This window comes from Tarenaya hassleriana, unplaced genomic scaffold (assembly GCF_000463585.1).
Source record: "Tarenaya hassleriana unplaced genomic scaffold, ASM46358v1 Cleome9, whole genome shotgun sequence".
Lineage (NCBI taxonomy): Eukaryota > Viridiplantae > Streptophyta > Magnoliopsida > Brassicales > Cleomaceae > Tarenaya > Tarenaya hassleriana.
The window spans coordinates 377,841-392,922 of record NW_010971389.1 but is presented as its reverse complement, the minus strand read 5'-3'; the positions used below and the strand labels follow the sequence as shown (position 1 = coordinate 392,922).

Here is a 15,082-nt window from a genome sequence, read left to right as displayed (position 1 = left end):
CTCTACCCCTAAGTCTATCGGTCCGAAGCCCAAAGTCAGAGCTGGGAGAGGAAAAGCCACTGATCCACACAGTATCGCCGAACGGGTATAACTCTCTTTTATTAATTAAGTTCGTTTTTTTATAATATATTTAATCGTGTTTGGTTGCCGAGAAAATCGTGTAAAATTCTCGGGAAAAAATGAGAAGAGGATTGAAAAAAAAAACTTTAAAATCTTTCTGGACAGTTACGGAGAGAGAGAATAGCGGAGAGGATGAAAGCTCTTCAGGAACTTGTCCCTAACGGCAACAAGGTGTTTTTTTTTTTCAGTTTCAGTTTCTTATTCTTTGGATTATCTGAATTTGATTATTTGTTATAATTTTTCATAATTACCTTAAATGGCTCACGTTACCGATTTCATATATACGAATATTTTAGATATAACATATATACGAATATTCTAATGGATATTGGACGTTTTAGATTATGAAATGATTAAAACATTGATTGATTATGTAACAATAATGTTATATAAAAAAAAGGGAAGAGATGGATGCAAAGATCTAATGGGTTTGTGTATTAATTATAACGACAGACAGATAAGGCATCCATGCTCGATGAGATTATCGATTATGTCAAGTTCTTACAGCTCCAAGTCAAGGTCTCTCTCTCTCTATAGCTATTATTATTATTATATATATATATATATATAAATATATCTTTTAGTTATTTATGCTATAGTTATGTTTTATGTCTCATATTATGTTATATATTTATATATATATATATATAAATAATAAAAGAATAACGATAGAAGATTCTTTTGCCTTTAAAGTTGACATTACAATATCATATCGATTAATCAAATACAGCCCTCTGCAGCTAAAATTCCTTATGCTCCCTGTCCCGTTTTTTAATTTTTTTTTGTTTCTATATATTCTGTTTATGATACATATATGCATGTATGTATGTACATATCATGTGTGAGTTGTCTATAAATATAGTATAATATATGGTTTTTATTTAAATAATAAACGAGGAGTTGTACTTAATTTTGCTTTTATTGTAAATTAAATTGGGTGCAGGTACTCAGCATGAGCAGGCTGGGTGGTGCTGCTTCTGTGCCTTCTCATATCTCTGAGGTACTTTCCATTTCTTATTTATATTTTTTTTTTTAAATCTATCCAAAAAATATATTCTCTTATATTAAATATCTTAGATAATATTAGTTTTAAAATGGATATAAATAATTTCAAGATTTCACATATGATCAAGATTAATATTGTGGATAAATAAAGAAAGAAAGTAGCTAGCTTTTCACCTTTCTTTAAACATGAATCATGATGATGATGATGATGATGATGATGATGATGATGATGATGAGATGAATAAACCAATAAGAAAGAGATTAAAGCTAATTTCCATTCAAATCATTATTTAAAATACGTAAGATAAGTGATTAGCCAAATATCTACAATAAGATTTGGTCCAATGAAGGGACAGAATAAAACAAAATAAAACAAAACCCAATGCTCCTAATGAGATTGGCTTATTATTATATTTTCTAAAAACAGCTATAGCAAAACGACAAAAAACAATATACAAAAATTGAAATAAACAACAACAAAAAAACAAGAGAGAGAGAGACTGAGAGAGCACGCGTGCCAAACTTTCACTCATTCTCTCTCCTACAAAGAAACCAAACATGATCGAGACATCATCGCACGCTTGCTTACGGTTTCTTTCCCTTTTTGTCATTTAGGGTTCCGGCGGAGAAAGGGCTCCGCCCGGCGGCTCCACGGCGGCGAACTCCGGCGGCAGAGACAGCCTGACGATGACGGAACACCAAGTGGCAAAACTCATGGAGGAAGACATGGGCTCTGCCATGCAATACCTCCAAGGCAAAGGTCTCTGCCTCATGCCCATCTCCTTAGCCACCGCCATTTCCACCGCCACGTGCCACTCCCGCAACCCACTTCTCACCGGCGAAGGTGGTGGACCCTCCTCCCCCAACGTCTCCGTCATGACCGTGCAGTCCACGAACACTACGGCGCCGGCGATGGGTAACGGTAACGGCGTGGGTGAGGGGTCGTCATCGTCTGCCGTTAAAGACACTCCCTCCGTTACGAAGCCGTGATAACGGCCGTTTGTGGTTTCGGTTTAGGAAAGAAAAAAAAAAAGACAATGAAGAGACAGGAAGTGGGGTGGGGGAGGAAAAAGTCAACGGAACTCTGTCTGAAGTCTACAAAGAATAAGGTCTTTGTTTGAATACGACACCGTATTCGCGTAGACTTCGGTTCAATGTTGTTCTTTTTTTTTTTACCTACTACGATGCACCACCACCACCCATCGTTTGTTTTGTTTTGTTTATTTTTGTTTGTTTCAATAATTAATTTAATAAAAATTACATTTTTAAAATTTCCACTCTTTTTTCCTTACATTGTTATGAGCTTAATCGGAATTATGTCTCTAATTAGTCATTAAACATTCAATAATCAATTGTTGAAACCGAACAATCGAGAAGACAACGTATGAGTACGAACGAACAATTGTTGAAACCGAATAATTCGTTTTGTTCCTTTTACTTTTAGTCTTTCTTCATGATTAATTAAGAACCTGTATTTTTAACTTAATTAATTCTGTCGGATTTCTGATTACTTGATCTGACTAAATATGGATTAGACCCAAAGTAAGACCATTTAGGTTAATTAATTAGGGGGTTAATGGAGTGGGGACAGAAATTGACTCAAAAAGGAGTGGGTGACTACTAACTCCACTGCTATTTATTATTATTATTATTAAATTTAATAGACCGACCATAATTAATTATTAGCATATATTAAAAAAAATTAGAGAAGAAATGATGTGCATTGATCATATATTATAGTTAAATGAGGCTTCGATCCATATTCCCGACGACTTCTTCATAGTTACACCAAAACTTATTTTTTTTAAAAAATCTGATTCCGATTATATATTCACTTAGTTTGATGGTTCTAATTAAGAATAGTGAATAATTAATAATAAAACGATTTATAATAAATCATGATACATCAAAATGAACAATGTTTGATTGCGGACATACAAAGTTCAACCCGATTAACTTGACTTTGGAGATTATATTTTTGGTAAACATTGCTAAGCAAGCAAAAAGATACATTGCTTAAAGAGTGTGTGAAAGACCTAGCTAGTGATGATTCATCATATATATATATATATATATATATAGCTTTCCTGAACATGAGGAAGACAATGCAAACGCGATGTTGTATACATTGGAAATCTAATTAATGTCCAATCTCAGGCTATATATATATACACATAAAACACATCATCAGACAATGCCCTATACCTCCCAGAATTCCAAGTTCTTGTCCGAAGTGAATCCTGGAATTTGGATTTGGATATTTAGGAGACTTAACCGCCATTTCCTTCATCAAAATACAATAAAAACCGACAAGGGTTTCATTTCATAGATATATATATATATATATATATATATATATGCTGCTGAGATCAGATGTACAAAGAAAAATAATTTGGGAATTAGAAGGAAACATGGCATGAAGTGATTATTCTTCTCTTTCAAAGCAATCATGACAAATCATATGTAGCAGCTGGTAGATGATATAAGGGCTATGGTTTTACAATTTCATTTCACCAAGCACAATTTAGAGAATCCATAACATATATAAGCAGGATTACGCTCAATATTAATCTTTTTATTACATCATAAGCTGCTAGCTGAGAGACAAGACCTAAGGGTGGCTGATGCATATAATCATCTGCTATTAATTAAGCTGGACCCACTTAGATTCCATGAACATATTGGGGTAATAATCTCGGGATTTAGTACTAATGATAAAACCCCATTAGGCATATAAATAAACACACCTGGTCGGTCGCATGATAGCACGATTCTGTTCCAGCTTGCTATTGTGCGCACCCCTCCTAACAATGCAACCACAAAGATCGCAGCCATGGAAAAACCATCACTTATTTCAGGATGATTCATTAGCTATCAATACCAAGTCTCCCTTGTACGAAAACGATGAACACAGCTTGAAAATTTCATATCAAAGCCGCAAAAACATCTTATTTGGAGCAAACACAGAAACGGTAGAGGAAACTAGCTATTGTAACTAGATGCAACTTCAAAAATACATATGGAGTTTTCATGCCAAAGGAGGAAAGGAAATGAAGTTCTGTGGACCGAGAATTCGTGTAAATCCATTCTACGTTTCACAGCGCAAATCCTTTCATCAATCCCTCGGGAAATCAATGGACAAAGTTGTCGTAGATCGACATTAACTAACAGCCAAAATGAATGAAGAAAGAGTCAGGAATTCTCAACGGCAGCCACCAAAAGCAGACTGAACTGGATCCACATGTTACCGATATTAGGTTGCGAAATCCGAAGGGCTAGATTGAAAACAATGACAACGGTCAAACACACAAGAATAATGCAATGCAGCATAACAACCAAAACACACACACAATTGGTTCCTCAAGTTAAGAGAAACAACCTCACTATAGACATTTTCCTTAACCTCGTTTCACTCCATAAGGAGCTTCCAGCAATAAGGGATCAATCTTCAAATTCATCAGGAAATTAAGAATTTTGCAAAGTAAGCAGACTCTACCCTCTAAAAACCACTGTCCTCTTATGCCTGAGAGCAAGTTGTAAGGTCACGTAACACAGGAAAGAAGAGAAGACAAATCTCAAGCAAAGACCAAAAGAGGTTACTCGCAATAGATATATAGGGCTAAAAAGATCTATATATGAACAATTAGGACAAACATCTGAATTCAGAGGATGCCAACTAACTAACCTTCTGAAAGAAATTTCATGTTTCTGCTCAAACGGTGCAGGAAATGCCACGAACTTGATCCAGGTATCTTCACTTCTACTCGTTAGTCAGCTAGCTAGGGAAGACAACTGCGGCAATCACAAACTAGAGCTAACCAATAACCCCACAAAATAACAAGCAAAAACCATTGTTCATCACATTTGGTGATACCAGTCTGGATTTTGTGTGGAGATGCAGCAACAAAAGAAGCTCACAAAAGCAGCAAACACCCATTGATCCACTTGCATGTAGGTGTTAATGGCTTTTGAAACAAGAAATAGAAACTAAAACAAAGATCCAAGCTCACAATTTGTTCGTGCAGAAGCTCGAGAAAAATTAGTTCTTTGGTGAGGAAGTGTGCTCGTAATGATAGAAACTTAACGAAACTCTATGGATATGTCCGGTCTCGTGATTAAAAACCTTATTATACGAAAGATGCATTGAATCTCCCATCTGTGTATGTGAAAGCGTGGTATTTCAAATTGAATATTATGATTATACAGCAAATATAAAAATGTTTTTATACATATGGTGTGGTATTTACATAGGGTTTATGTACAGGAAAACTGCAAAAAAAAACTTCGTAGCAGGACCATCAAAACTCGCGCTATTCCAAGATTCACTTGGAAAAATCAACAATATAACATTGTATCCACATATAATATAAAATAAAAATCGAAACTTTCACCATAAAAATGCCGACCCAATATGAACACGTTTGCTCCCCACTTCAAACACAGCAAAGCCCACAAAAAAACACACGCACAAGCACACACATATCAAAAGCTCATGAAATTGTGTCGATCTTATCCATATCACCAACCAAAGCACACAAAGAAGACTAAAAGAAGACAAAAACGGAATTGCTGTTGAAGATAAGAACCAAACTGTGTAGTGATGATGTCATAACGACGTTTTACCTTGGAAAGAAAAAAAATGATCGAGTTAAAAAAAACTGACAGAAAGAGCGTGAGCACGCACACGCAATGGTATGGTCTCATACAAATGCCTGCGTGTGCTCACTCTCTTCTGTCAGTCTCTCTTTTGCATTTCTTCAGTCACCTTATCTGCAAGAATGCTTCAAAATCCACCATGGAAGCTCCATGAGCCCCAATTATCGACCAAACCCAGAAGGATTCTACTCGAAAGAAGTCGACTTTCATTTCGTTTCTAACAGGTCTCACGAACCCTATTGTATCATCGCAGTGGGCATGAAAGCAAAATAACCCTCCTCTCTTGTCCTCGATTTCTGGGTTATTGTATCGTTTTCTTCTGACTGCATCGTCAGCAATGGCGACATAGTCGTATATATAGAAAGAGAGCTCGAGAGAGAGGAGGAGGATGCCTAGATTGCGCAAACAGTGGTTTTTCCTTTTTCGTTTTTTTCCCTTCTTTTCCCTTCCTATCCAGCGGCGTGAATTAAGGGACGACTGACACGTGTCCACATGCGATTGGATAAGGGCTGGTCCAGTCTTTGTGAAATTGGGTCATGAGACTAGTCTTAATTGGTGAGACCAATGGTAAAGGTGGTGCGTGTGCTACACCCTAACACCCGGTAAAGTTGGATTTGGACAAACACAAATACATACATATATATATATATATATATATATATATATATATATATTCTTCTTATGCCTTGAATAAGAACAATAAGAAGAAGGTTGAATAAAAAGAATACAACATCCCCGCATCAAGTAATATCTTTTATTTTGCAAACTCCAACCGATGAATTATCGATATTCGATTTTTTTATATTAGTAAATCGAATATCCCATGAATATTTGAATTCAACAAATAAAAAAGGCCTGAAAATATTCTTACAGAAAAAAGTTATGTTCGAGTTCCTTTATTCTCGAATTCTCCCCAAATAAATTCAGATTATAGAAATTTGTTAAACAAAAACACGAGAACGTATGATGGAGAAAGAGTGATGTGAAGAGAATTTTATAATAAATAAATAATGATGATGATGATGATGATGATGATGATGATGATGAAAAACAGCAACTAAAGACGGGAGGAGAAAGTGCTATTAATTTAGATGTCTATGTGCATATGTACATACATAATTTTACTTAATCATTGTTTAACATACTTCTATAGAAATTTTGTTTTCAAGTTATGAATATCATTATGAAACCATTTTTTCTTTGTTAATCTCTGTTTTTTGTGACAGTAACCACATTAATAATTGTTTTGCTAACTAAATTAATTAAAAGCCAAGCTAATGATAACGGCTCCATTAACTCGCACCAATGTATAATCGTTTTCCTATTTTTTTTTAATTTGAAATTTACTAATGGCTCGACCACTTGATAGGTTTGAGTGGTTGAGAAACCCTAATTTAATGTGGCCATTAACGTTTGAATTTTCAATAATATGATATTGTTTTATTTTGTTGGTGGGGACAAATTTAAAAGTTAACAAGTACGAATCCTGATATTTTAATTAAAACTATCAAATCAATAAGATAATAGCCATGGACTAATAATTGCTTAATATGGATTTGCAGAAAACAAAGCTTAATTAATCATTTGATGACATGAAAAACGGTATGGTCATTAGTACCACGGTACAACTGCTAACTCTGAAACTCGTGCAAACCAGGAATTAGCAATTTCAATTGGTGGATGAAGACAACTAAGAAAAAAAAAAGAGAAATAATAATTTAAGGATTTAATTAATATTAATATCTTTTAATATCATAAAATTCTCGTAATGATAGAAACTTAACGAAACTCTATGGATATGTCCGGTCTCGTGATTAAAAACCTTATTATACGAAAGATGCATTGAATCTCCCATCTGTGTATGTGAAAGCGTGGTATTTCAAATTGAATATTATGATTATACAGCAAATATAAAAATGTTTTTATACATATGGTGTGGTATTTACATAGGGTTTATGTACAGGAAAACTGCAAAAAAAAACTTCGTGTATTGTTATATTTTAATTTTTCAACTGTTTATACCATCATTTTAACATTCATATTTTCAATAATCAACATTTAAATCGGAATTTTATAAAATTACAAAACTTTGCTGTTTTAAAAAAAAATATAGAATTTAAAAAAAAACACAGAGTTGCATGAGAGAGGAAAAACGGGGAATAATGAGATGTACGATCACAATAACGAAATAGGGTTTTCAACTTTTCATTGCAAGGGGGAACGAGATAATGAAAATAAATCCAAGTTGAAATGAATATATATATATATATATATATATATGTATGTATGAATTGTGGGTATGGTCCACGTGCCCTAATCGACATTATATCCACAGTTTTGTACTCAAAACGTACACAAAGATTCTCAATTGTTGAATTTTTGTACTAAGGGGTTGTACTTCGTGTTGAATTATTAGGCTTAGGGTTTGATTCTTTTTAGGGTATGCGAAACACACATCTTTCGTGACATATTATCAGTCTGTCCTGTCCGAAGGACTGTGCGATGGGTTACCTGTTACAAAAAAAAAACATTATGAATAATATCTGATGGAAGATTAATGTAGGGATTTAAAAAAGTTATTAATTAGTAATGGATATGGTGTTCTGGTCACGATCGGTTTATGAAACTATTTAGAAATTCATTGGATGGGTTTAAGTCCATTAGATGAGTTTATGTGATCCAATGGACCCATACATTTATTAATAAGGCTAATGGATTTTAGTTCTCGTTAAGTTGAAGGTCCAATAAATCCAATAGGTTTAATGAAATCTTAATTCTCTTTATAATTATATGTTTAGAAAACATAATTGGTAAGTGATTAAGAAAATCATATTTTATTTTCTCCTTCTCTCTTGCGGTCGAAGTTTTCGTTCCCGACCTTCAGATCGTATTCTAGCAGATACAAGTCCGAGAATGTGGACTAGTTGTAGAGAGCGTTTGATTTTATCATCTGTGACTGGTTTTTAGATCGAAATAGATTGTATATCGATACCTTTATCATCGTATGTGAGATCGGTTGATTGGATTTCGTTTTATATATTATGTTGCGTGAAACCCAAAATTGGAACCCTAGAACTCGTTGTGAACGCTTAGAGATCTCTAAAATTCCTAGGTTAGGTGTGTTGAAATTCGGATCTGGATCAAACTAATACGATTTTTCCAAGGCCATAATCGAATTTTAAAAAAAAATGGACCAACCAGTTCATAAAAAACGAATAGACTATCATTTGATCATTATTTATTATTTATTATTTTATTTTTATTTTTAATGATATGAATTTTTTTTACCATTATGTTGATGTGAATAACCCGGTAAGTAATCTTGGTTAGACTATCATCTGAATCTTGGTTACCATGTTATCCAATTGACATCGTTAGAATTCATATAAAAATTTAGAAGAAAATTGCAAATTGATATATTATTTGTAAGATAAAAAAATTCATATATTTACTAATAAAATTTGAACAAATTTCTTATATTTATTTAAAACTTTCTCGAATAATAATACATCTCTACTAATAATAATACAAAAAATGGAGGGATAGAACGTCTTAGTAATGGAGGATCTTGGTTGGTTTTTGTGGGTGAAGACAAACATTACGGCTCGAATTTGGTGTTATAGATAGGGTGTCAATTTAGGTTTGAGGTTATTCAATCCAAAAATTAGTGGGTTTTGGGCCTAAGTTTTTTGGTCCAAAAAAATCGAACTTTCGGGCCGAACTCGATTCAGGTTTCAGGCTCGAATCAGACCGACCCGAAAATTCAATTTTTTTTTAAAAAAAATAAGATTTACAAAGAAAATTATCTTATCGGACTTCGGGTTTAACTACATGGATTTCGGGTTTAACTACATAGACCCAAAAAACGGGTCGACCCAAACCTAAAACCTCCGGCCCGATTGACATCCTAGTTATGGACAATGTTAATGTTTGCGGAAAATGTCTTGGATTAATATAAATTTATCATATTAATTAAATAGTTCTTAATTTAAGTGACGGAGAATTTATCAAAGGACGTATATTGTGGTGGCTTTGTGATCCAGCTGAATTTCTTTATAATTTAGTTTTTTAAAATATTTTTAGGTCTTTTTTACGTTTATATTTTTCACGGCATTGTGAATTCGTATATATAATTATATTATATTAACAGTGAGAGTTTTGTGGAAGAATCCATGTATTTCTCATTATATTCTCTCTTTTTCTTTTTTTTTTTTCGTTTACATCAACCCCCAAGTAAAATGGGCTTTTAATGTATAACACGAACCACAACAATTATTTGGATCCAAAAGTGAATATTTTATCGTCGTTATTTTATTATCCGAGGCCCAAGAATTACACCGACACCATTTCTGTAACTTAATTCACTGAAAAATAATCAATTTGTTTATACAAATTAATAGTATCATTATTTGCTAATTTACAATTTGCGTTGACAAGCAAATCAGGCCTTTGAGGAGGGTCCACATTTAGATAAGATCCCTTCGTCTCTTCCAAATAGAAAAATAATTATAGTTGTTATAATTAATTTCGCATCAAATCCCACCCTATTAGTATTCATTTATTCAAAAATTACACATAATATCAGAGATTTGTTGAACCCGTGGTTCAAATACCGATAGTAGCCCATAACATATCTAAAAACACCGATCGAATATAATTTATGATATATAAGATTCCAATTCGAATTCAATCTGTTATATTTTAATCATTAAATTAAATGAAAAAACAGTCAGCCTTTTAAAATTTTAAAATCACATATAGCAGTCAAAGCTTGTTTACAAGAATGAGCACCCACTAAACCCTATTATTTGCATATCCGTACAAAAAATAATTATTCAAAGTGTTATGTATGAAAGCTAAGGAGAAAAAAAAAAGGAAGTGATCGATTATAGAAAAAATGATCGAGTTAAAAAGATTTGTAACGATGATATTTATTTCGTCATATGATTTCTAATGAATCTTGGTCCGCCAAGGGAGATATAATTACTAAATAAAATGAATAGATCCCTAACTTGTTAGAGGTCAATGTTTCCCTTCGTTTTTTAAGAACCCAACTATATCAAACCGAAAATATCGCTATTTTTTTTTTAATTTCGAAAAACCAAATTTTTTTTTTAAAAAATAATTTTTTAACAAAAACCGAATCTGAACTATATCGAGACCGAGAGTGAACCGAACTGGATAATATACAGTATTAATTTGGTATAAATTTTAAAATACCGAATAAACTATTCTCAAACCGAACACCTAAAATTCTGAATCGAATATCGAGACATCAACCTGGGACAAGTAAAGAACCCATCACATGATATAAATACGGATGATCAAATGCATGTCTAATCTAACAGCATACACATGTATACACTGTGACAGATCAGAATCGTAATGATGATAAACCTCAATCCATTAGAACTAATTACACAAATAATATTTTACTATAAGCTCTGAACTTTTTCGTATTCTCTCTAACACAAGTTTCGTATTTAGTACTGTTTGTTATATAAACAACGCATTGTATATATATATATGTATATATGTGTATATATAATGAATGGATAAGAAACCACATGTGAGAAGAAAGTGGGATCACATGTTTTGGCAGCATTTGCGTTTTTGTGGACAGAGTCAATATATGTAGAAATGGATAATGTTACCAATTTTACACTTCGATTTTGAATTTATATACATTAAGATTGTTTTTAGATTCGATCCGGATTTGAATTTTAAAACTTTTTCGACCAGTTAAACATATATCATCTAATTACAAAAATATCTTTTATATTTTTTTAACATTATTAAGATAGGTTTATTTTTTTTTAAATTAAAGTTTTTTCATTTGTCTTTTCAAAAACTTCTAAAAATATTTCTAATGATTATTAAAAGTTACAATTTTACTCTGAACCTTTTTTTAGGAATATCCGAATAATTTTTTGGAACAGTCATATTAAATACAGAAACCCACGAGTATATAATAGTATTTTCGAATATTGATCCGAGCATACTAAAACTTTTGGACATAAATCTCGTGGTCACAATGGTAACGGCTGATCATTTTGGTTATTAATCGAATAATTGAAATAAAATGAATCGAATAAGTTATAACTATAATCGAATTGAATCCGATATAAAAATCGAACCGTTATGATTTTTGTAAATCCAAAAAATCTAATAATTTTTTTTAAAAATATGAGTTTTTTATAACAAAAAATTGAATACGAATCGAAAAATAATCGAACCAAACTGAAGGTTATATAAAAACCAAATTGTTATAATTTTTTATAAACGAAAGCTCATATCTGTCACCTAGAAAATAGTAATAGTTTATTATTATTATTATTATATTTTTTAATAAGACGAAAGTTGTGTGTACATTATTGGAGTACTCTAACCACACTATAAGAGCTATACTCATTTATAATGGATCCTAACTATTTTTTTTATAACGGTGAGAAACCACCGTCTCACAAGTGTTTTGGATTGGACACTATTTGACTCGTAAATTTCTGACTCCACGCAATAGCCTACAAACCACACGAAACAGATAAACATAAACGAGCCAAAAATGACCTTCTCAAACAGATTCAACTAAATTTCAAGACCCATGAATAGAATTCACCCAAAAATTAGTGTACCGGGGAAAGACACTCGTAACTTTATAAGAACTTAATTTTCCGCACCTCTTTTACACTAGGACGATCACGATACTGATGACTATTCGATCGTTGGCGACTACGCATCCTGTATTACCAAAAGATTCCGTCCTCATCCAAAAACGTATTGATTCAATCGAGTCAGGAAAAAAAGTGACTCTTGAACTTGGTAGAGGCGGTCCATATAATTGAATGAAGGTGAAGAGAGGATCTTTAGACCCATTTCCCAACCATCACACACCATCATCATCATGATTCTAGATTTCTAATTTCAGTTGTCTGAACGGAAAAAAGATGGAAACCTTTTCTTGATTGAGATCAAGATTCAACAACTACTGCGAATACGATGCTAGATGATTCTGGAACATCAATCGACGAATATATTACACAAACGAACTCGCGATTCATACAGAGGTTGACGTCCAGACAATGTCCTTGAGAGCCGGTCGGAGAGCCGTGCTGCAGAACTGGTTGTACTCTAACGTATCTCCGTTGTCTTTCTTCACTTCCACCACAAGAAACGTCGGCGCCACCGCGAAGATCTCCGCCTCCACCGCCAGCTTCCCCTTCCGACCCATCTCTTTCCCCTGCATCCTCACTCTGCTCTCGCTCTTCCTCACCTCGAACTTCACCGCCTTCGCCGCCTCCTCCAGCCTCGATATCACGCTGCTCGCAGGCCTTGTGGTAGCGAACCTCATCTCCTGCTTCTCCTCCTTCTTCTCCTCGAACAGTGGCGACAGATCGAACCCTTCCGACAACGCGATTATGTGAAACGCGTTCAGGGTCTCTGTCTCCTCCTTGCCTCTGTACCCTCCCCCTCCTCCGACAGTGACGAGTTCTTCGTCTGTCGTTGTTCCTCCGGTGGGTCTCGGGATGGGTTTTCTGAACCAGGAAGATTCCATCACCTTCTGGATGGAGATTCTGGAGCTCGGGTTCGGGTCGAGGAGCTTCGTCACGACCTTTCTTGCGTCGGAGGAAAACCATGGAGGACACTTGAAATCCCCCCTGTAGATCTTCCGGTACATGCTGACGAGGTTGCCGTCCTGAAACGGCAAATACCCTGCGAGAAGCACGAAGAGGATGACTCCGCACGACCAGAGATCTGCCTTGGCGCCGTCGTAGCCCTTTTTCCCGATGACCTCCGGCGCAACGTACGCCGGAGTTCCGCACGTGGTGTGGAGCAGACCGTCCTGTTTAAGGTGGTCGGAGAAGGCGGTAAGGCCGAAGTCGGTGACCTTGAGATTCCCTTCCTCGTCGAGGAGGAGATTCTCCGGCTTGAGGTCGCGGTGGTAGACGCGGAGTCTGTGGCAGAAATCGACGGCGGAGATGAGCTGCTTGAAGTAGACTCGAGCCACGTCCTCACGGAGACGACCCTTGGCGACTTTGGCGAAGAGCTCTCCACCTCGGACGAGCTCCATGGCGAAGTAGATCTTGGATTTGCTCGCCATCACTTCATGGAGCTCGACGATGTTCGGATGTTTCACCATCTTCATGACGGAGATCTCTCGCTTGATCTGCTCCGCCATCCCCACCTTCATCACCTTCTCCTTCCCGACAACCTTCATCGCCACGTTTTTCCCCGTCTGAACGTTCTTCGCGTGGTACACCTTCGCGAACGTTCCATGTCCTAGGAGCCGACCCAGTTCGTATCTCCCATGAAGCAGACCCGGGTTTGCTCCTCCGCCGCCGTCGGAACCGGTTTCCGCCATTTCTTCAGGCGAGATTTGAGAGAAAAAAAAATACAAGCTCAGATCGAATGAAGACGAAAATGAATATTCGAGGAGCGAATCGGATCGATCACCCGTCCTCGACGTGTTTCCGGTGGCAATTCCTGCCGCTAACGGACCGGTTGAACCGACCACACAGCTCAGTCTTCTTCACCGGCGAAACTCCGATCATTTCTCTGCATTCCCTTCAAGGGCTTTTTTCCTCCCTCCGATTTCGATGAAAAAGAGAGAGAAACACCGAATTCGATTTCACTCGAATCAAACTCCCAGATATTATTATTGTTGCCTCTCTCTCTGTTTTTCTTTTTTCTTTTTCTTTTTTTTCCCCGGAACGATACTCGAAAGAGTAGTGGTTATATAGATGTTAGGGCAACTGGAATTCCGAAATTGCCCTTATTAGCGATCGGTGATCACACCGTCGTTTAAGCTCCAATTAGTGACCGTCAAGTGTCGGTTTCTTCGCTGTTGGTGGTTTCAGGTTTGCCAATAATTGGAGGGAGCTGCGTGACACGTGTCCTGATACTACCGGCGCTTGTTGAGGGACTCTGCCATTGAATTTACACTTTTACCCCTTCGTCGAGGGGTAAGTGTTAGCCGTCATAATTTTCATGATAATTCTCTGGGGCCCACAAAGTTCTCGGGGAAAGTCGACTAAACCGGCTAATTTTTGGGGAAACGTTATCAAACATGAATTAAATATGACATTTGTGGATATAAAATTAATAAAATCAACCTCAAAACCAGGCCAAAATTTGGTTTCCTTCTAATATTTTTTTTTCCGTTTATTTTATCATCATATTGTTGATATCATAGGCGACTTTTGTAATACGTATTGGATTAAAATTTTAGATAATTTTGTGAGTTGAAATTAATCATTAGATCAATGTGAAAAAAATCTGCTAAATCATAAACACAACTATAAAT

At 35.4% G+C, this 15,082-nt stretch overlaps 2 protein-coding genes and 1 long non-coding RNA gene across 6 annotated transcripts in view; 1 reads left to right on the top strand and 2 right to left on the bottom strand.

Annotated features, from left to right (window-relative positions):
• LOC104803566 (transcription factor bHLH66) overlaps window positions 1-2,167 on the top strand; it is a 3,301-nt gene extending 1,134 nt beyond the window's left edge. Inside the window, exons 3-7 of the mRNA XM_010527511.2 lie at window positions 9-85; window positions 226-291; window positions 574-639; window positions 1,064-1,120; window positions 1,741-2,167. Of these exons, the coding sequence (XP_010525813.1) occupies window positions 9-85; window positions 226-291; window positions 574-639; window positions 1,064-1,120; window positions 1,741-2,115 (641 nt within the window). The 3' untranslated portion in view covers window positions 2,116-2,167. The remainder of the gene's footprint in view (window positions 1-8; window positions 86-225; window positions 292-573; window positions 640-1,063; window positions 1,121-1,740) is intronic.
• Window positions 2,168-3,219: 1,052 nt separating this feature from the next.
• LOC104803565 lies at window positions 3,220-5,182 on the bottom strand. 4 transcript variants are annotated; one of them, XR_770225.1, is made up of 3 exons: window positions 4,811-5,182; window positions 3,873-4,648; window positions 3,220-3,409 (listed from the first exon to the last, which is right to left on the bottom strand). It is a non-coding gene; the product is annotated as an uncharacterized LOC104803565 (long non-coding RNA). The 4 variants fall into 4 exon arrangements; XR_002023753.1 differs by having other exon boundaries at window positions 3,873-3,929; XR_770224.1 differs by having other exon boundaries at window positions 3,873-4,917; window positions 5,000-5,182.
• Window positions 5,183-12,677: 7,495 nt separating this feature from the next.
• LOC104803564 (CBL-interacting serine/threonine-protein kinase 6) lies at window positions 12,678-14,495 on the bottom strand. The gene has a single exon (XM_010527509.1). The coding sequence runs from the start codon at window positions 14,138-14,140 to the stop codon at window positions 12,836-12,838; it is 1,305 nt and encodes a 434-aa protein (XP_010525811.1). The 5' UTR covers window positions 14,141-14,495; the 3' UTR covers window positions 12,678-12,835.
• Window positions 14,496-15,082: the final 587 nt, after the last annotated feature.